This window comes from Myodes glareolus, chromosome 18 (genome assembly GCF_982192425.1).
Source record: "Myodes glareolus chromosome 18, mMyoGla1.1, whole genome shotgun sequence".
NCBI classification, from domain to species: domain Eukaryota; kingdom Metazoa; phylum Chordata; class Mammalia; order Rodentia; family Cricetidae; genus Myodes; species Myodes glareolus.
In genome coordinates, this window is record NC_142043.1 from 17296181 (window position 1) to 17318940 (window position 22760).

The window sequence follows — 22760 nt, forward strand, 5'->3', positions numbered from 1 at the left end:
AAAACCAAAAACAAACAAACAAAAAACCAGAGAAAACAACACAGACGTTTAAAACCGTGTTACTATAGGATGGAATGGGGAAAGGGGTAACATGGAGCATGATCTTGATGAACATACATTGATGCCTATAAAGGATGATTAAAAATTAGGTTCTTAAGCATGATAAAAAAGCAACTGAAATAAAATGAAGATCTTGTGATCCATTAATGTGAAATCAATGATCCTGAGAACATCCTTTGTCTCCACAGCACAATAGTAAATAGTAGAAGATTATTTTATTTCTGTTTTACACAGACAGGTAGCCTTGCAGAATTGTAGAACTGAAGAATGTGAGCATCCAAGACGTTTCACTTGTTTATCACAGTTGTTGTATTCATCGTAGTAAAGGCAGGGGTTTGCTGAAAAAAAAAATAGAATAGTACACAACATTGTGTTTAAAACAGTGGCAACCACTGAGGAAAGGCATTATCTTCCTAAGAGGCAAAGACAAAGATTCTATACAGTAAAGGATTAATTTGGGTAAGGTGAGCTGATTAGATGTGAATGCAAAAACAATTGAGTTGAATCAGATTCTTTTGAAATAATGGGCGAATTCTTCTCATGACACAAAGCAGTTTTATTCCATCTCAATTTTTAAACCTGGTTACACTACACCTCAAAAAACCAGAGATGAATAATCTTTTCAATTACTTTGCCATTCTGAGACCAAAAATGCCATTATAGAAAATAAAGCAATAAAGTTTCAGTCATTTTAAAAAAAGTGTATTTGGAATTCATCCTTGAAGGATATATAGATAGTCAAGAGGACACAAAAATGACTTTCAGCCAAGTCTCTCAAAAAAACAGATCAGTTTCAGTGACAAATCAGGCATGAAATTGTCCTGATGAAGACATTCATCAGCAGAGAGATCTCAGTACATGTTTTATTTTTTAATAGGAAAAGAATTTCAAATTAATGAAAGAATTGCCATCACAACTCCCCCCTCAACATGAAGAAATGCAGAATAAAGAGATCCTCTCTAAGCCCAGGTCATAGACCTGGAATCCTATATGAGAGTCAACACACAAAATTTCAGAATCAGAGAGAACCAGCCCCTCCCAGTATGTCACTGCTTATGAACTGAGCCTCTAGCTCTCTGTTAGCCTGGTCATTATGACCTTCCTCCTCCAGTGCTCTGATATGGAAAAAGACACCATTCACTCTTGCTCTAGCTAAAGTAATAAGGTCTAAGTAGAGGAAAGTCAAGTTCACTCTTTATATTTAACTCAGCACAGATCCTCACAGGTTGTGCAATCAATGACTCAAAATTAAAAGTCAGAAAGGAGATTCTCAACAGTGTCCCAATTCAATTTGTGGTGCCCTCCTCAGGAAAAGCAAGACATGTGGAATTTTTCAGTCTAGAAAGGAAGAAACTACCAAGCAGGAATTCTAGACTGGACAATGCTATATTTCAGAAATGAGGAAAAGATCAATACAATGTCAGAAAAATATGTTCAAGGGAGATTTTACCATGGCTGTTCTACAAAAAAAAATGCTAAACATGATTCTTTATGCTGAACAAATGTAAGTATAAAATGAACAGTGGAAAACACGGGAAGCATCAGATTCAGTGAGAACAGTAAGTCTACAAAAATCAAAAGTGCTTCAATATTGCAAATGCAATGAATAAGCTGTTCTCCCCTCTAGCAAAATTATTAAAACTAAAATAATTAAAATTAATAGCAGGTGTATTAATTCATTGAAGTAAGAGATATAGAAAGATGTAAAGTGGAACATTTTAAAAGAAACTAGTGTAAGAGAAAAAGAACTGAAAACATAGGGTTTTTTATCAGCATATTTCCCTTTTTGTTCCCCTTATCTTTATTATCATAGTAAGTTTCTATCATTTCTAAACTGTATAATCAAAACTAGGGGTAATCCACTACCTGGCCCTGAGATCTTTACTTGGCAACCTATTGCTAAGGAAACATCTGTCACAGACAAAACAAGAAGAATAAGTATGAAATCAAAATGCCCTACTATATATACTAAGAAATCTAACTACAAGAGAACTGTAAGAGGAAAAAAAAAGGGGGGGTGCCACTGCATAACTAAAAAGCAAGTTTAAGCATGCCTTCTATGAGGCCTTATCTATCATTGATGACTTTGGATATAAGTAAACTGATTTCATCTTCCTTTTAAAAAATGTAGCAAATAAATTATCAGAAAAATTAACAATGCTCAGGTATACTTTGCTTGCAAGAAAATCTTTGAGGACACACGTAAACAGAGAAAATATGGATGCATTAAGACATATTATTTTAATAAAATTCAGAAGAAAGCAAGAGTAACTGTGCTAATCACATATAAAATGAACTTTAGGCAAAATCAATAAAAATCAAAGTTCATTATATAATGATTAACTATAAGTGGGTAAAATAATAATAATTCTAAGTACACATGCAAAAAAGCTTCAAAATATAAAAAGCAAGCATTAGTTACCTTCTAAGAAGTGATGCTTGAGGACTTTAGCACTCCACATTCAGCAATGGACATATTGTCCATAAAGAAACTCAAAAAAAAAACACTAGAGCTAATTTATGATGTAGAACAAACAGAGTTAACAAAATTAATAGAATATTCCAGCTAAGAAGTACAAAACTTACATTCTATTCACCAGTGTATGAAAACCTGTGCAGGATAGATCATATGCTAAACTAAAACTCAGGTTGTAACAATTTCAAACCACTGGTTCTATATTTATTAATTTTTTCTAATCACACTTTAACAAAACTAGAAACCAGTAACAATGCTTTGGAAGTTATGGAATAAGCGGAAATTATGTAAATTGTTTATAAGTAACCAATTGAATGAGAAAGAAATCTAGGAGCCATTTTACTAATACTAGTTCCATGATTTGTCATGAATTAAATTTTGTCATTTAAAATATTTTTAAAAATCATTCCTGAGAAATGTATTTATATCATTTCCACTCTTCCCTCTTTCTCATCCAAACTTATCAATGTTTCTCTATCTCAATGATTAATTGATGACATATTATTTAAGTGTTATATCTATGTCAAGGCTTGGATAACCTATCAAAAAGTTCATTCTTGAAGAAACTGATTCTCCCTTTTTAAGCAAACAGCAATTATCTGTAGCTCTTTGTCTAGAGGTGGAGTTTATGCGATTTTGGCATACACATGGAGTTGGATCTGGTTTTCTCACTGTGCACGTCTTGTGGTGACTTGATTGTTTGTTTTTCATGGGTATGTAGTTTCTCAATGTCCTAGAGAATACATTATCGTGACGCAGATGTCCCGATGCCTCAGCTCTTACACTTTTTTTGTCTCCCTCCTCTGTGATTCTTTCTTAGCTTTAGGTATAGGTAGTGTGTTGTAGATGCATCAAATGGGGTTGCACACCCAAAGATAAGTTTGTTGTTCTCCTCAATTTGACCAGTTGTTTTGTTCCTGTAACGAACTTCATCTCCTGCAGAAAGAGGCTCCTTAGTTGAGCAATGAGAGATAAACCTATCTGTAACAATGAGGATCAGTGAGGAGAATCTAGCTAGAAATGGTATTGGATTAGAAAAGTGACAGTAGTAGGTTATCTTCAAGGTCAGTGATCAAATCCATGGGTATTTATGGTTTATAGTACCATGCATGCATTTCCTCCTATTCGAAGGTATAGGCTCATACGGACGGAGGGAGCATGGGTCCTTCTCTCTCCATGTGACTTGGCTCCAGCTAGGAGCTGACAGGAAAGTTTTCAAAAAAGAGGTAGCCTCAGGGAACTGCAGTTTCAAAACAATTAAAGGTCCGTAAAAAAAAAAAATGACCAGGTTAAATATGCTTCTTTTCCATTTCACATTTTTTTTTGCTGTAAATATAAACATAAACTAATATATATAAATAAAATATATTTCCTTATGGTGTTCTTGGGCATCCTTAGTGTTATATAGCCCCCATTCCTCCTTCTCTTTATGAATTTCTTTCTCTTCCCTATTCCCAGTTATAGTCTCTTCGATTTTTTTCCATTTTCCCTCTCAGAGGTTCTGAACCCTACTATACCCTTTTCTAAAACTCCCAACCCTACACCGTGGTCTCTCTTTATTTTCCTGGTTTCTGCAGGTTACTCTAGGTTGCATACTTGCATCCAAAGATTTAGAGGTAAGATTCACCATAAGAGAAAACAAATGGCATTTGTTTTCTGGGCCTAGGTTACCTCCGTCAATATCATCTTTTCCAGTTTGATCTATTTCCTTGAAAATATCTTGACTTCATGTTTTTCACCAGCTGAAGAGATTTCCATTGTGTATAGATATAGTGTAATTTAATCATCCATTAATCTGTTGAAGAGCATTTATGCTGTCTCCATTTCCTAGATTTGTGAATAGAGTGGGAATGATCATTGCTGTGTAAGTTCCCGTGAAGAGGGGTGTCAGCTCCTGTAGGCACAGGCTAAGGAGTATTATAGATGAATGGCAAGCTAGAGCTGTTTTAACTTTCTTTTGAGAATTCTCCACGCTAGTTTTAATAGTTACTTTACCAGCTTCCACTTTCACTAACAGTGATTGGGTTTTCCCATTGCCCTTCATCCTCATCGACATTCATTATCACTTATTTTCTTGATCTTATCATTCTGACTGTGGTAAAAGCAGATCTCAGTATACCTCTTATTTGCATTTCCTCAATTTCTAAGGGGGTCGAACATTTCAAAAAGAAAACTTTTTTCCCTTTTTTTATTTTTTTTTGAGAATTCTTTTTTCAGTTACATCGTCTATTTTTAGTTATGTCATTTGCTTTCTTGACTCTTGGTTTGTTGTTCTTTGTATATTCTGAGTACTCAAACTCTATCACAAGTACATACAACAACGAACTCTCTTGTTTTGGATTCAGATTCATTGTCTTGACTCTGTGACGTGGCTGTGATGATAACTCCATGATGGAAATCACTCTATTGGATTCTTTACTGTGCAGTAGCTATTCAGTTATCTCAAACATTTGAAAGTTGTTGACTTTATCCTGGAAGGCATTGACTATGCCTTCTCTTTGTAATTTCAGTGTTTCAGGTCTCACATTGATCTATTTGATCCATTTGGAGTCGATTTTTCTGTAGGGTGATAGATATGAAACTAATTTCATTATTTTACATGCGAGCAACCAATATCCTGAGCACAGTTTTTTGAAAATGTTGCCTTTTCTCTAGTATGTATTTTTGACATCTTTGTTCAATCTTCTTTCATGATTGAAACACCACGTGAGTAACATTCATAAAGAAGTAACCTCTTTCTGTAATAAAACCACTTATACTGAGCCAGTAACTAACATCACGCTGAATATCAAAGCTGGAGGATTTCTCCTTGAGATGTGGAACAATACAAGAATGATCACTGTCATGATTTTTGTTGAATACATTGGTAGAAATCCTAACTGAAGCAGTGAGGCAAGATAACAAAATGAGTAGTTTTTAATTGGAAAAATAGCTAGTCAAATTGTCATGGTCAGAACATGACATGGTCTCATACAAAGAAATGGACAGAAAGCCTGCCAAAATTAAGAGAATTTAGATTAGTTCAATAAATTGGTTGCAGTAAATCAAAGCAGCATTGAAAATGTGGAGCATGATGTATGCAATAGCAATATGTGAAATATAAATTAAGAAAACAATTTCACTCATAAAACATATAAAATAATACAGCAATTAATTCATTCAAAGTAGTGGCATATCTATTATGAAATGAAAACTTTATAGATGGCACACAAAGCAGGAAGAAAACCTGTGCCTTGTATTGGAAGAATCAATATTTGTAAAATGCCATTCTCTGGGTCCCACCACTAGACAAAGAACTCCAGACAGCAAATGACTATTCAGAGAAGGAGACTTAGCATCTCAGAGGGACGAGATATCTTACTGAATGTTCGATGCAGAGTGGGCAGCCTTGAAAACACATGCACTTCAAAAATGGACTCAGGGTTGTATTTATGTATTTGTGGACATTTTTAATAATAATAGTCAAATTAAAGAGGCTAGCAACTTGAGAGTGAAGAGACATGCAGATTAGTGGCTGCTGGGTAGCAATTAGAATTGAGAGAGGTAAATGTGTTATTGGTGTCTATACATGATAACATACTGCATACTTTTTAAAAAGTGAAATTGTGAACAATGCTCCAAAATTACAAATTTTTGAAAAATAACAGATATGACTACCCTGATCTAAAAGCATATAATATTTACCTGTCAGAATATGACCATAATTTCTACATATTCAACTTTCATACGTTAATTAGAAAATCAGAATTTACATAAGTATTGAAGGAAAAATTGTTATAGAATGCTGTATCAGATAACTTCTCAACAAATAAAAAAGAATAAGGGTCAGCCTAAAAGAAATTCCACACTGATGTGTGTTCAGCCAAGTTGGGGGCAGCAAGTGTTTTGGAGAGACTGGTAAACTGAAAGCAATATGCATAATTTGTGGTCAACAATAAGGTATCCAATGAATTGTCTAGGGACAGCAATCACACATCAATATTAGGGTCACTCTACCTCATAATTTTAAATTGTTGGAAGGTAACCTGAGTTTCACACCAAGGTATTCCAATTTTCCATTCACTTCTATAGTGAGGTCAAAGAGATTTGCTTACACTGGATATGAAAGAAAGGAAAGTAGAAACAATGTAGATATAACTGTGACAATATTGAGCTGAAAATTATAGAAATATAGAACATGGTTAAGCATAACCTAAAGTAGACATGGTCACCATATCAATATAATTAATATGCCAACTTTAAGCAACTGAAGAACAAAAACAACTCACTGCATAGTCCATCTTCACAGTGATTTGGACAGTCTCCACATGGTGAGCCTTCCTTATAGGGCATATTTAGCAAGTCAGGATTATTTCCCCTTTACAAAAGAAAAAGAAGTGGAGGTATAATGAAAACTATCACTGGGAAATATTTATAAACTTATGTTCACTGCTACCAGCTAATTCAATAGATAAATCACTTAAGCATGTTTGTAAATAAACAGAGTTAATATTTACAATAGATTTATGCATGAGTATTGCCTTTGCAATAAACCACCAGAAATTCTGTTTATTTATAGCTGTTGTTTCCATATATCTGAACAGTTGTGTGTTCACAGGACTCAGGAAATTTGTACAGTCAAGACCTGAAAATGGGCGCTTTAAGGTGCTGTTTTGTGTTTTGTTTTGTTTGTTTGTTTTAATCTTCACAAGAACTTGGGAAAGTCTTTTGGAAAATGTATGGTTCTTAATAGTGTTAAAAAAATATACACAATTTATTTGCATTGGATTGGTGCGGGAGAATTGTCTGTATTCTGTCAATCATGTATTTTAATAAAACGCTGATTGGCCAGGCAGGCAGTATAGGCGGGATAGCAGACAGGAAGTAGAGGAAGAGCAGAGACTGGGAGTATTCTGGAAAGCAGGAAGCTCCCTCTGCCACTCCTGCGCAGACCACTGAAGAGGCAGCATGTAACTTGCCCAGCTGAAAAAGGTACCAAGCCATATGACTAACATAGATAAGGATAATGGGGTAATATATGTTATAAGAACTAATAAGTAGCCTGAGCTAATGGGCCAATCAGCTTTATAACTTATAGAGATCTTTGTGTGGTTGATTTTCCTTGGGAGTTTCCGGTTGTGGGGTACCGGGCGGGAACAGATACCCCAACTAGCCGACCCATCATGCTACATTGGATCTTTTTGTTTAATCTCATTTTAACCAGTGATGAAAAGCATGCCACTTCTTATTGTGTCTTATAGATCCACTATAAAAATCACAAAAGCATTAAGCATGGAAAGAACTAAAAAAAATACTGGGTGTGGAAAACAGAAGGAAACCAATAGTTGTGGAATCATTGAAACTTCAGAAAATGCAAAAACTTCTTGCTTATCAATATCGAAATGTTGTTTGAATAATATGCAGTTCTTAATTAGTGACACTTTTTAAGTTGCATCAAGACTCGATGACAGTAGACAGGAACTTAAATAAGTTATGTTGAAATACTTTATAATCTATTAATACACCACATTTCAGTAAGTTCTATTTTAAATGCAAATAGGGTTCACTTTTTAAGTTTCATGCTAGGTGTCTCATGGTTCTGTACACATACACACTCTACTTAGATACCACAGTGTTGGCCTAAATAATAATACAGATAAAAGAAATATGAGGAGCTGTCATCAACTTTTATCAGCAAGAGTCATTTCAAATTATCAATCAAAGTCAAATATCCTAGGTGTTTGCCTAGACTTGAAGAACCTTCGTCTCCTACTGTCCTCCTTTAGAGTCACAGTCATCTTTATCTTAATGGACCCTTCTGCATACCTGTGTTTGATAAGATAAGGTTGTACATCTTCTTCTCATTGAAGTATTCGGGTTATATGTTCTAGAATTTGTCACTAGTATCTATGATAGTAGTTTTTAGGATACACAAATTAACTTTTAAAAATGATTTATTTTAGTTTTGTGATTGTATGTACATGAGTGTGAGTAAATGTTTGTGTGTATGCAATGTATGTATGCATGCAATGCTTGTTTGTTTGTATGAACATGGTCAGTGGAAGCTAGAAGAGTCCATAGGGTGCCCTGAAGCTAGAGTTATGGGTAGTCCCAAGACTTCACTTTTTGGGTACTGCATGAGAAGCAAGTTCTCCTAATCACTGAACCATCTCTTCTGTGCCATGTAAATTTCATTTCTAAGGGAAATGCAAAGGTTAACATTGGGACCAGAAGATGGTACACAGGTTTCTGTGTGCCTCTGAATATCCTTGTTTTGCCTACGACAGCTCAAATTCACTTCCTTGTGGGACAACTCTCCAGTGAATACCGATAAGTTGTCTGAATGTTTGTATCTTTTAATAAGTTTATTTGTAAAAACATGATAAAAATGAAGGGCTGTGGGTGTATTTATGACATTTTGCTGACAACCTAACTGTAAAAGAAATATCAGATCACGAATTTATGATGCTTGTAACATTAGACAAGATTTTTAAGAAGTTAATATATTTAAAAACAATAGTAAACTGGTATACATACTCATGGCAATAGTGACACACATAGAGATATATAGGTGCCTTTTGTCTGCGACATGATGCAACATCACAGCCAATGAGATAAGAAGAGGCCCAGACCATCTGTAAAGATAAGAGATAACTTTATGCCGGTGGTGATGGTGTGCATCTTTAATTCCAGCACCCGTGAGGCAGAGGCAGGTGGATCTCAGTGTGTTTGAGGCCAATTTGGCCTAAAAAGCTAGTTCCTAGGTAGCTAGGAATGTAACACCGAGAAACCCTATCCCCAAAAGCAAAATAGAAAAAGGAAAAAAAAAAGGAAAAAAGAGAGATGACATTATTCCAGATTTGCATGCTCACTAAATGACTACAATATTAGCACTATTGTCATAATTAATTGTAAACATTCAGAGTGTACAGCGATGACTCAGTGCTTCTGAGAGCTTGCTGCTTTCCTGGAAGACATGATTTTGATTCCTGCATCCCCCTGGACTGCCCGCAACCATCTCTAAATCAAGATACAGGGTATCAAAGATCCTCTTCTTATCTCTGTGACACTCTTGAGTGCATGTGTACATGAAAATATACACACACACACACACAATAAAAATTAATGTTTAAAAAGTAATCGTGTCTTCAGTTTACATCCAGCATTGCCTACTCAGAAGGCACACAGACGGAATCTCATGTGTCTAGATCATCTTACTGCAACCAGAAACTTGTTATATTATCCCCACCAAAAAGAAAGAGCAGCAGCATCCATACTGTTTATTCTCTCCATTTCAAACCTTTGTGGTGAATAAGCTAATATGACAAAGATAGCCCTTAAGACTCAAACCAAGGAGGGATGCTTTCTCACTGGTCAAGTATAGGGTAATACCCAAATGGCTTTGAGTGCAAGTGAGCCAGTTTAAATTACACCTCTATACGTCTAAACTTGGTGTTTTTTTTTTTTTTCAAATTGTTTGTTTGCTTGCTTTGCACTTTCTTGGCTGACATCTCATTTTCTCATCTGTAAGGTGGATGAATAATGCTTCCCTCTATATGCATGTGTATGGTGAGGGTTAAATAGTAAAATGGTTAAGAGGTTAGAGGATGAAGTGAGGGTGAGAGCAATGGACCCATTATCTCCTGTGACCCTTGCAGGGCCTAGATGAAGTTTCTCTCAGCCAGCACTGGACTCTTTACTCATGTTTCCTTCCTTCCTTCCTTCCTTCCTTCCTTCCTTCCTTCCTTCCTTCCTTCCTTCCTTCCTTCCTCCCTCCCTCCCTCCTCCCTTCTCTCTCTCTCTCTCTCTCTCTCTCTCTCTCTCTCTCTCTCTCTCTCTTTCTTTTTAAATCATAGTAGCTTGCTCTGACTATTTTTGAAAATTCCTTCACAGAGGGAAGCTTTCCTGGGTGTCAGTCTCTCTCCACGTCATGCAGTATTTAATTACCTATGATGAGGAAGGCTATGCTTTCAGCAATTTGGGGCTCCACCCACCACGCAAACATCAGATGATGTACCTCAACGTTTGCAAGTTTCTCTTTCCACTTTTTCACAGATGTCTCTTTGCCTTATAATTTTTTTCAACTCAGAATATTAGAAAACAGAAAAATTGCAATGAAAATGAATTAGAATATCAGTTTTGTCATTTTTACATTCTCTATTGATTACTAATAAAGAAGTGGGTAAGTTCTTCATTCCATTTATTCACTCTGTATATATCTAAGAAAAAGCACAAATAATGTAAAAAAATGATTTATTTTATTAAATAGTTCTATGACCACACTAATGCACTCACATGGTTCTACAGGTAATGATAATATTTCCCCCTAAAATTTAAGAAAATAAAGACCTATTTCTTTGATTTTTAAAAACCATTTATTTTTTGAGATTATAGTATAACTGCATCATTTCCCCCTTTCTTTTCCTTTCTCCAAGCCCTCTCATAAATCCTTTCTGTGTTTTTTTCAGATTCATGAACTCTCTTTTCACTAACTGTTATTTCTTAGATGTATATTATTTTCTTCTACTTTTTCTAGAAACTTAACAAATTGGAGGAGTCTTTTTTTATAAGTTCATTAGGCATGCCATTGAATTCCTTTGACAAATGAAAAAAGGATTATTAAAACAGGTGGAATAAAATACTGCACAAGACTGACAGAGCTGAAGCCTTTACTATAGAAGAAAAGGAAGGGTCAAATTTCCTTTTGTTTAAATGGATTATAGGCCTGGGGTGACATCACAATTTTTTGACTGTTTTTTCCCCTTGGATTCCTGTTCTGTTGATGTCTTCTAATCCTTTGTCATCATAAAGCATACAATTCAATTGTTAAATATTAAAGCATCTTGGTTTATTGGCACATATCATTTGTATCCAACACCATTAAATTTGAAAAAAAAATTATATTATTGACTGATGTTCATTTAATAATTCTGTACAGATATCCATGACTGCTTATTATAGGTTTTATTTTTTGGAACTTCTAATATCAATCTTAACTAATTTATGTAAATTATTAGACTTACCAATGTATACTTCTGAGTCTTCTACTTCGTGGACAATAACTATTTTCTAATATTCTCTGTCTTCTAGTAGATATTCTTTTACTTTATATTTAGGGATTCAAGTTTTGTCTTCAAAATTAGTTTAGTCTCTCTATGGCAGGCAAATGTTCCTTTAAATTTTTTAATCAAATTAAGACAACCATTGTATACTGTTCTTCACTGATTCCTTTCTGAATTTAAAATAAATGTAAATATGATAACAGCTAACAGGCTTTACTCATATGTACCACTTTGTTTCTGTTTTCAATACCTTCTCTATGCCTACTAGTCACTCTTTAGCTGTCTGTAATACTAAGAACAAATGAATAAGAAGAAAAGTAAATTAAGAAAATTATTCTGTTTAAAAGGCATAATAATAACAAAACGTTTATGTGTCTGTGACAAAGAAACTTAAGTATTTTAAGGTTATATTTGCAGCACATCATTGAAAAAAATTAAAGATCTGATGTAATTTGAAAATGGAGCACCGGACTGAGCCCCCCAAGGTCCAAATGAGGAGCAGAAGGAAGGAGAACATGAACAAGAACGGCAGGACCGGGAGGAGTGCGTTCACCCACTGTTACAACGGGACTGATCTAATGAGAGCTCACCAAGGCCAGTTGGACTGGGACTGAACAAGCACGTGATCCAACCAGATTCTCTGAATGTGGCCGGATTCTCTGAATGTGGCTGGCATGGGGTCTTTCTGAAAAGCCATTGACAATGACTCTGGGACTTGTTTCCTCTGCATATACTGGATTTTGGGAATCCAGTCTGTTTGGATACTCACCTTCCTGGACCTGGAGGGAGGGGGGAGGAACTTGAACTTCCCACAGGGCAGGAAACCCTGACTGCTCTTAGGGATGGAGAGGGAGGAGGAGAGGGAGGGGGGGAGTGGGAGGGTGTTGGGAGGAGGGACGGAAATGGAAACTTTTATAATTTAATAAACATCAGCACTGCCTTAGCTGGAAAAGAAAAGAAAAAAAGAAAATGGATACTGCTCCCCACTGAGTCAGGTGTTGAACATTTCGACCATTGGATAGTTGTATTTGGAAAGAAGAAATACCAATGTCCATAGATCTTTGAAAACAATGTTCAAAATATTTAGCTGTTAGAGAAATTTAATCAACATGCCAGTAAGATTTCATATCACTGTTATTGCAGTCAAAATGACTGACTTCTAGAAAAATTAAAAGGACAAACGTTGATAATGTGGGAAGAGATATCTCTTACATAGTGTTGGTAGAAACATACACCAGGCCTCCCCTGTGGAAATCCATAGGGCCCAGCTTTATCTTTTCTGGGTGGATGTAGGAAGAAATCAAAGTTAGATTAAAACAGAGACATGTGTACACTTGGGTTTACTACGGTACCATTTACAACAGCCAAGTGAGCATAGGTACCTGTCAATAGATGAATGTGTTAGATCTAAAGAGAGTCTTTTGCAGCCATACGGAACAATAAATTGTGCCATTTTTAGGAAAATAGAGCTGTGGATGTTGATATTGAGTGAACAAAGGCCATCTAATAAAGTCCAGTATCAGATTTTTTCTTATATCTGGAGTCCATGTGTTAAAGAGACAGGGCATCCCTGTCATGGTCTTGACTCCTTTGCTCATATTATCACTCCTTCCTCTCTTGACTGAAAGAGTTCAGCCGAGTGCTTCCCAGTGGATCTCTGCATCTGCCTTATCCTCTTTGAAGAGTGGATGGGGGTAAGGTGGAAAGAAGTTGGGGAGACTGGAAGAAGAAGAGGGAGTAGGAACTGGGATTGGTATGTAAAACGAGAAAAGATGGTTTTGTTTTCATTTTTGTTTTTTTAAGAGGTAAATGAATACATTTAAATTATATAAGAGCCCTTCTGGCAAAAATCAGCTGGAGGTACCCTGGGAAGGGATGCTGAGTTTGAGGAAATGCTAGGTGAAGAGAAATGAAGACAGAAACATACGACACACTGGGAGGACTGAAGGTTGGTATCAAAGAACCCGAGTTTATTTCTCAGCTAGCATTTATACCAATTGCAAGCAAAAGGCAGAACAAAGAACAGTGCAGTCCACCTCCCTGCACTGTCCGTGGGAGGAAGCTCAAGCAGGTGCATTATCTCATTCTGTTAGGCAGTTTCTAATCTCTAATGAGGAGTACTTCCAGCTGGCATGTGCCAGCCCAAATATCAATAGAAAAAAAAATGTGCTCTTTCATCTGGGCAAAGATACTCTTTCTATGGGCTAACATAGACGTCACTCATAGCCCTCAAGTTTACTGGAAAAAGCAGAGCATGGAAGCTTGAACTCAAATGACTTCTTTATGTCAGAAATGACTCCAGATGGAAACTGAGTCACATGTGGGCTCCCACAAATTTAAAAAAAAAAAGAAATTTTTGAAAAGTTGGCTAGAAACAAACAAGTCAAGCTAAAAAAAAAAAAAGACAAGGCAATAGAGGGACGGTTAGGGTATGAAAGTGAGAAAGGAAAAGGGAAAAGAAGTGGTAAGCACAGGGAGAGAATGGTCAGAGCAGGCATTTCATGTATGCAAATGGCCTGACAAAATTTACTCTGTACAATTATTATATGCTAATAAAAATAAACTAAGTGGGAAGTTAGTCGGTGGTACACGTCTTTAACCCCAACACTCAAGAGGCAGAAGAAGGCAGATCTTGGTGAATTCAAGACCAGTCCAGTTTGCAGAGTTAGTCAAGGCTACACACACACACACACAAACACACAGACACACACACACACACACACACACACACACACACACAAAAAAAAAACTCTGTCTCCAGAAACCAAAACCAAAACAGAGAAAGCGAGCAAACAAACAAAAAAGCTAAATTAACTGAGTTGGGAAATTGTTCAGTAAACAAAAGCATTGGCCTTTTCTACATGAAGCCCAGAGTTCCGATTTCCAGAACCCACATAAAGACTCCGGCAAGCGTGTTGTCCATTTACAGTTGTAGTGCTTGCATTTAGTCTTATTTAATCATAAAAAATAAACAAAAATATGTTTGCTGCAAACATCATACATGAGCTCCATATTTATATCATTTCTACTCCCACTTCAAGTTCCTTCATGAATCCCTCATTCCTTCTTGAATAACAATTATTGTTACATATTCTTTAATAATCATTATTGTTACATAAATATCTAGATATGTACCCACTGTGTATTCAATCTACTGAGTTCATTTAGCATGGCTCATATGTAGACACGCATAGGGCTGACACCGTCTTTTTCTCAGCCACCAGAGGTCAGCTGGCTCTTGTCTCCTAAGAGGTGGGACCACATGGAATTTCTTCTGCCTGCAGTGGCACAGTGAGTGATGTTTTCATTGTTCTGGTCACGTTCAGGCAATTGTATTGTTCGGATTTCAAGGGTCATTTTCCTTAGCCTGAGAGAAGAACCAGTACTTATCTTTGACCCACATGTATATCCACTTATGTTTGTATCTGAAAGGTTATAGATTACCTGAGTGTAATGACTTGTTTCAAAGTCATCGTCTGAAGATGGCCATTCTCCATATGTGAAGTATTTGGATTCATTGTACCACATTTCAACTACTTTTGACCAGGAGTAGGGGTAACGTCCAAAGTGCATATTTTCTCCACAAAATGTATCTGAAAAGGAGGGAAATGACTGTATAATATTTTTTTATTTTTTATTTTTTTCTCTCTCTATATTTCTAGTGTTTGGGAGACAGGTTTCTCTGTGTAGTTCTGGCTGTCCCAGAGTTCACTTGGTAGACCAGGCTGGCCTTGAACTCACAGAGATCCACTTGCCTCTATCTTTTGAGTGCTGAGATTAAAGGCATGCAGCACCACACCCAGCTATAATAATCTTTAAAGACAGAATATAATTTTTCCCTCATTTTCTTTCACAAATGTTTTAATGATCATCTAGGCATCAATTTATAATAGAAAATTATAGTTGTTTCTCTGCTGAAAAATCTTCACTCTTGTTGAATGAACATGTGGTGCTCAAGAAAAATTGGTAATAGATGATGAGAAAGCTTTGAAATGATTACTGTTCTCTCTCTCCGTCTCTGTCTTTCTCTGTTTCTCTCTCTCTCTCTCTCTCTCTCTCTCTCTCTCTCTCTCTCTCTCTCTCTCTCTCTGTGTGTGTGTGTGTGTGTGTCTTGATTTGTTTGAGACTGGGATTCCCTATGTAACTCTCCTGGCTGTCATAGAACTCCTTTGTAGGCCAGGCTGGCCTCGAATTCACAGAGATCTGCCTGCTTCTGCCTCCTAAGTGCTGGGATTTAAGGCATTTACTACCACCACACAGAGACTACAGATATCTAAATCTCTGTCTCTTGTCAGGCAAAGAAAGGTGGTGAAGGTCGGCATGAGCTCTCGGGAGCTGTAACTGAATTTTGTAATTGCAAGCAATTACAAAGAAGGCTCACAATCTCAAAAAATACTGGATCCAATAGTCATGCATTCTCTAGGTGGGTTATGGTATTGAGAAATATTCTGCCTTTCTCTAGAATACAAAGATCCCCCCATTGCTAACCAACTGCTCAACACCTTAGCATAAGAGTTCCAATACTCTTTAGACATAAAGTTGTACTTTTAAATGTTAGTTTGGAAGAAAGCAATGCATACAGTTTTATATAATTCTGTATGATGCACTAAAAATTGTATCATAATTATTTAGTTTATTTGACAAAACCAAGTCCACTTTTGAACACTCAAAATTGTTCCTCTGGGTAGTTTTACAGTTGCCTATAACTCAGTGCTTAGCTGTGTTAGTGTTTCAAAGCCAAGGAAATCCCCATTCTGACATTATAAACAACTGAGATAACATTGAAAGGAAACCTCCTAGGTATCCAGATGCACGCAATCCTTAAACAATGCTGGTCATGATTCCTTTATCCTGTTGATCACAACATAGATCCAAGGATCCCCACATGTTAAAAATTATAAGGAATGATATGGTAAGTCAGGCTACAATCCACTATCAAGGACAGGTGTCAGTGTAGAGTGAGTCTGTTAGCTCACTATTGTCAAGTTGCTTGCATCTGTGAGGTTTTGGGGGCCTTTTTCTTCATTTAAATTTTTGTTTGTTTAAAGGTAGTTTGTGTCTAACATGCATGACAAAGCCTCGCGTGCTGAAGACTTGTTCTTTGGATGCAGGTAGTTTTGTGAGGTTGTAGAAGCTTTGAGACATGGAGCCTACACAGCAGGGTTGGGTCTTTCAAGGCATTCATGCCAAGTGTATACTTCTAGCTAATTTCTTTCTGTTCTATCCTGTTTCGTGCCAATCGAGATGAGCAGCTTCCTCTACTGTAACTCTGTCATGTTATTTGGTCTCAGTTCAGTCCCAAATCGCTCCAACAAAAATTATGGACTGAACCTTCGGGAGTTATACCATAAAAACCAACCTCCTCATTTGAAAGTGTTTTTCCTTCAGGAGTTTCCCAGGGTTGGAAACACTGTTTAATACAAGTTGTGCAATATAGACACATACATACTGTTGAGTCTTCTCTCAAGTGGGTCGCTCGTTGACATGTCGCAGTATCTCGCCAGGATTCTCGCATTTCCTGCAGCCGCAGGACTCCAACTCTATGAGGCAAGAAAGAAAAGCCCAGAAACAAGCTAAAATTAGCATTCACACACTAAGATTCTTACTGCTTTTAAAAATATAGGGCTCGTGACACCTTCTCTTGGAGAAACTGAACGCTTGCATAGCTTCATTTTTATTAAACAATCTAGAAGGAACAAAAAAGGAGATAAACATGCACTTCCTTTTAGATTCCTGGGAAATTGCAAGTTCATAGTTAGATCATAACATTCAGATCACAGTACATTTCTCAGAGTATGGCTGAATGGTTTCAGAAAGGCAGATCAATGTTAGAAAGCTACCCCAATAACTGGTCAGCGGCTTTGCTGTTGTCTGTTTAGTCTGTGTTAAATTAGAATCACCTGTAAAGAGGGAACCTTACCTGAGGGAGTGCTTCCACCATCTTGGCCTGTGAGCAAGTCATTGGGGAGCATTTCTTGATTAATAATTGATAACTCCTAATATGTGATCCTGTGTGTCATAAGAAAGAAGGCTGGGGAAGCCATGAAAGGTAAACCAGTAAGAGGCTTTCTTCTATGGCCTCTGCTTCATTCCATGGCCTGTCTTTTTTCAATGATGTCTTGTGATCCGGAGTTGTAGGCCAGATAACCTCTTTCCCCCACATGTTCCTTTGGGTCCGTGTTTTTATCACAGAACAGAGAAACAAGCAAGTACAACTCTAAGCATGTCATTTTAGCCCTTTGAGTCTCAGTTGCTGTAAAGATGATGTCTAAGTCATGCCAAAAGTTTGACACAGCAGACTTAGTGTGATGATCCTCACACCAAAGTTGTTATATTCTGAGTCTCGCAAATGATCTCTGTGAACAAAGCAGTTACCCACCTCTACCTCAAATTATGATGAAAACGAAGGAGCAGTTGATGTCCCTAGAACCTATTACAGTGTTATTCCTATTCTTCCTTACAGCAGCTAAAAGCAGGCAGTAATACTGTCTCTATATGTGAGCTAAGAGCAAGCACAGAGTTTTGAAAACTTTAAAGGATCACACGATAGAGAATTTGAGTCAATCAACCTAGTGTGCTCAGAACTCTTCATGCGGATGGGGTAAGGACAGTCTGTACTAAGTTGAAATATTTTATTACAGACAGCTCAGAAACAGCTGGGTGGGAGTAGCTGGGACATCCTCAGAATCTCACTACCAGCGTTTTCACAGCCTGCTCACGTGCACGCTGTCAACCACAATTACAGAGTGTTTTAACTTGCTTTAACCACAGACTTTTGAGTTACATCCTCTAAAAACGTAAACATATCTACAACTTTTTGGACTCAATGTCCTCTGTTTTTGTGTTTGGATTTGCTGTGATGAGCAGATTTTTAGTAATAAACCCGGTTCACTGGACTTTATAGCAACGTAGGGAACAACATTAGCATTATTGCAAACCCTCTTCAGAGTGGAGACTAATCTGCTTCAAATTCAGGAAATGATCAACTGTGTGTGTATACTACCATCTAGCGGCTCTTTCGTAGAATTACTCTTCAGGTTGACTTGGCTCAAAACACAGTTAGGACTTCCATACTTTTTCTTGTCTGTGTCTACCTGAGGAACTTGAGAAGACCAAAAGAATAACTTTCTGTCTGCAATGAGACTTTCTCAATTCAGAGGCTTTCTTAGCTGTAGTTATTTTTTTCATTTTGGGAGAAAGGAATTTGGGTAACTTAAAATAATTAAGATCAGGGTCCCTGGGGATGGATAACCCTTTTACAATAAGGAATTGGAATAACAGTGATTATATTTGAGATTCTTTAAAATGTATTCAACTGTAGTTGGAAACTTAATAAAGTAGTTTAAGAAATTATAAGACTCCCTTTTCTGTAGATTTGAACTCACATGTGATTCGCTGAAGAACATTTATTACAGTAATAAATGCTATTTTTAATGTTAAACCAACAGGAATACCTACTGATGTTTTTAAAATTGTGTTGTTACTCAAGTAATACTGTTAACTTTTAAGGTGGTCCAGAGATGAATTTTCAAAACCCACATCTCCCTTCTCCTGTTGCTCACCCTCTAACATTTACAAGAGGGTATTGTCGATCAGGATCAGCTTCTAGGGCAGCGGTTCTCAACCTTCCTAATGCTGTCACCCTTTAATATTGTTTCTCTTTTGGTGATCCCCAAACATAAATTATTGTGTTACAACTTCATAACTGTAATTTGGTGCTGTTCTGAATCATACTGTAAATATCTGATATGAGGAAATCTGATTTATGAACCACAGGTTTAGGAATGCTTTTCGTGGGTCTGCACTATATCTGAACTTTGTTCTTGAATGTCCTGGGTCCAAGGACACTGGACAAGGTCCCTAAAGTTGTCTTGTGATAAAATCCACCAGATTTTGCACTGCAAAGCCAGGCTCCTAAATTTCCATGGAATTCGGTAAAATTTGCTAGCAGATTTTTTTTCAGTGTTTGTTTAACTAGTGTATGGGGGTCTCAACTAGCTTTGAATTTGGACATCCTGATTCTAAAATAAATGTCACACGTCTGAAGGTGCCTAGGAGTGCAGCTGGGCTGAGTCAGATTGTGGCTCTATCATGTAGCAAGGATGACTCTGGAGAAGTTATTTAAATCTGCTTGGACTCAGTTATGTCGTAGATTTGCTGCATTGATCAAGCATTTGGCACGGTCACAGTTCACAGGACTATATAACAATATAGGGAGCACCATCACTGTCCCTGCCATCCCCGGTGATGATGTTCTTTGGACTTACCATCTTCAGCATGTTCTTGGCAGGTGGAGACACTTTCCTCCTGAAAGCATTGTGTGCATTGACAATTTCTTCTTGTGGCTTCCTTTGCGATTCCGTGATCAGTTTATTATAGAGAGCTCTATGATGTTTGTGGTGCTACCAGAAAATTATTAATTAGTATCACTTCAATTAGAACTTTCAACAAATAAACAATACTGTTCAGAGTTCAGGAACTATTAAAAATGCATGTTTCAAGGATTTCTAAGTTCTAGTCTTGAAAACAATACAAAACTAGGCTGTTCTTAGAGATTTTCAAATGGATGAAATACACTTCAAGTCCTATAAAAGTTCTTGTTATTGGCCATGGTTTGACACTACTTCTTTACTGCCTTAGCTCATTCTCCATACAGCTACTAAAAGCAGTACCTATACCCCCCAGATGAACCCTGTGCACTTCCGTCCTTGTCAAAGTGTGCATGTGTGTAAGAACCAACACTGAGAGTGGATTTGAGAGCGTGGCTAAGTGTCCTTTTCACTTTCCAGCTCTCTAGCCTTTTTGTTTATAGGTAAGATCACCAGTGTCTGCAAGCACATGAGTTAAAAAGTATAAGAGAAATTCAAGCTCAGTTTGCAGCTTAGAACGTGTAACTCCCTTTTACAAAAATTATACCTTTTATTTTGTAATTAATCAATAAAGAAAAATGTTTTTCACGGAGCCTACATTAGGAAAAGTAGTCATAAAGAGTATCTTTTTATATGTGTGGTTTGTAACACATATACTTTAGAACTTCTTATCAATTATTAAAAATAATGCTGTATAATTTGAGTGGTATATTTTTTCCTGGCTACCACAGGACTATTGAGATCAATGTAGAAATGGCCAGAATCCAGAATAGTGCCTTGACCAAATGATTGTCATTTGGGTCAAGAGAAGACATTTCTGTGTGATGCAGACACTACCTCCTTTCTCAGGAGTTTGCTTACTAAATGTGTTCCTTTCTCATTGCAATCAGCTATGGTCTACATCAAAGAAAAGTCTGGAGACTCACAAGAATCCACAAATATCATTGAAATACTCCTTATTCCCTTGATCGATTTATTTTAATGAAACATACAATGTTTGCCTCTTTTGGGTCATCTCCAAACATTTGAAACCTCTATAATGAATGAAAAAAGCAAAGTCTATTTTCCTGATATTTTGTTTCATTTACTTTTATGGCAATTGACCCTCTGTAGTAGTTTGAATGTCACTGACCCCCATAGACCCATAGTTAGTGGCACTATTAGGAAGTGTGGCTTTATTATAGTAGGTATGGCCTTGTTGGGGGAAGTGTGTCACTGTGGGGGCGGGCTTCATTGTCATCCATTTGTAGTTCTGTGGTTGATCTCTGCTCTCCACACATAGAGGTAAATATTCTATCACTGAGCTATATCACTAGCACAGCAGTATTATTTTTATAAGCAATCAGATCCAGACATCATCTTCTGTTGTTGAGTCTCTCACACATCTTAGCAGTTGTACCTCTCAATTTCATTTTTATTTTTGATGTGTAACATTCTCAGAATCACCAATGATAAAAGCTCTGATGAAGACGTGATTATCTGGGAGAAAAAGTGACAACAGCAGTTCTTCTTAGTGTATTTTCTTCTAGTTAGTCTTGGAAACGTGGGTAAATTGTAAAGAAGTTCTTATCTATGCTTCCACCATTTTCCTTCCTCCACCCCTCTTTCTCTTTCACTTTTTCTTTGCTGCCTGCCTTTCTATATTCATTTTTTCTTTTTATTATTTTTGAGAAAGAACATAGACTTGGGCCTAAGGAGTGAAAGTGAAGGCTGAACTTTAAGATTCTAGTCATGTAAATAAGACTTTTTGCTTAGTCCCTCTATTCTTTGGTTCTATCCTTGATCTATTAAAAAAAAGAACACTTTTTAGTTTCATGTTATGTGAAATAAGTGAATAACTGAAGAAACCATCTCATAGCAATACATATAACAATATTTCATCAAAGGGTTGTTTGGTATCCTTATCTAAAAATACAGTTCTGTAATATATAGTCTTCACATACAACGGTATCCATAGCCAGAACAGGAACAAAAACAGTAGCAGTCACAGCAGCAGCAAATAACAAGAAGTATTTCACCATCATTCCTGGAAAGATAAATAAAAGAGTTTTAGATTATTCTCATGGTTTGGAACAGTATTTTCTAAGAAACCTTGAACCACTTTATACACATTGCTTGCTTTTTTTTGTAGAATTAGACCTGAGGAAAAAATTGTAATGTTATATCTTAGCTTAGGAGACTCAGAAAAATAATACACAACTGATTTTCGTGATATGGAGTCAAACATGTAAACTTCATAACTCCCAGAGTCTGAATATGGTCAACTAGGTGTTAATAGGCAATTAGGTAGCAGGTGGGATTTGAGTTGCTAATCAACAAACTGAAGAGATTATCCCATGTTGTACTCATTTCTTAAATTAATCCCAGAGGTGCTTAATTGTAAAATAAAAAAGTCAAGAGACGACTTCAGTAGCAGAGCACCAGATGAGCTTATCAGTCATACCTTGTTTGGAAGACTACACTGAAGGGAGGTGATCCTGCTACTACTACTGTGTGGGTGTGATTTAAAGATACTCTGTACAGTCCTGTCACCTTACTAAGGATAATGGTCTTTGTGCCTTAAATTTGTACTAATGGATTTATGCTATCATTTGATACAGTGAGTTAATTCTAAAATATCAATGCATTCATGTTTTAAAAGTGTGATGACACTTTTTTTCTAACAACCTATACAGTTTATTGCTGAAAGCATACTATTTATCTTTTACAGAAATTTCTATTTTTGAAAAGGAGCTAAGCGAACCTTTGAAGAATTAAATGATACAGAAGAGCATTGATTTCACAGCCACAGGTTGTTCAGTCGTTGCTCCCAGA

At 36.6% G+C, this 22760-nt stretch overlaps 1 protein-coding gene across 1 annotated transcript; it reads right to left on the reverse strand.

Annotated features, from left to right (window-relative positions):
- Positions 1-270: 270 nt before the first annotated feature.
- On the reverse strand, positions 271-21970 carry Crisp1 (cysteine rich secretory protein 1). Its single transcript, XM_087897832.1, has 7 exons — positions 21893-21970; positions 19845-19979; positions 17027-17117; positions 15022-15170; positions 9053-9150; positions 6805-6893; positions 271-398 (listed from the first exon to the last, which is right to left on the reverse strand). The coding sequence occupies exons 1-7, from the start codon at positions 21968-21970 to the stop codon at positions 271-273; spliced, it is 768 nt and encodes a 255-aa protein (XP_087753958.1).
- Positions 21971-22760: the final 790 nt, after the last annotated feature.

Bases quoted from the DNA above. Each gene is read 5' to 3' on its own strand.
- Crisp1 (XM_087897832.1), bottom strand. From the start codon at position 21,970: ATGATGGTGAAATACTTCTTGTTATTTGCTGCTGCTGTGACTGCTACT. The intron at 17,118-19,844 runs GTAAGTCCAAAG...CTTGCCTCATAG, and splicing joins CCAAGAACATGCTGAAGATG to AGTTGGAGTCCTGCGGCTGC. The intron at 399-6,804 runs GTGAGTTGTTTT...TTTTTTTTTCAG, and splicing joins CTGTGAAGATGGACTATGCA to CAAACCCCTGCCTTTACTAC.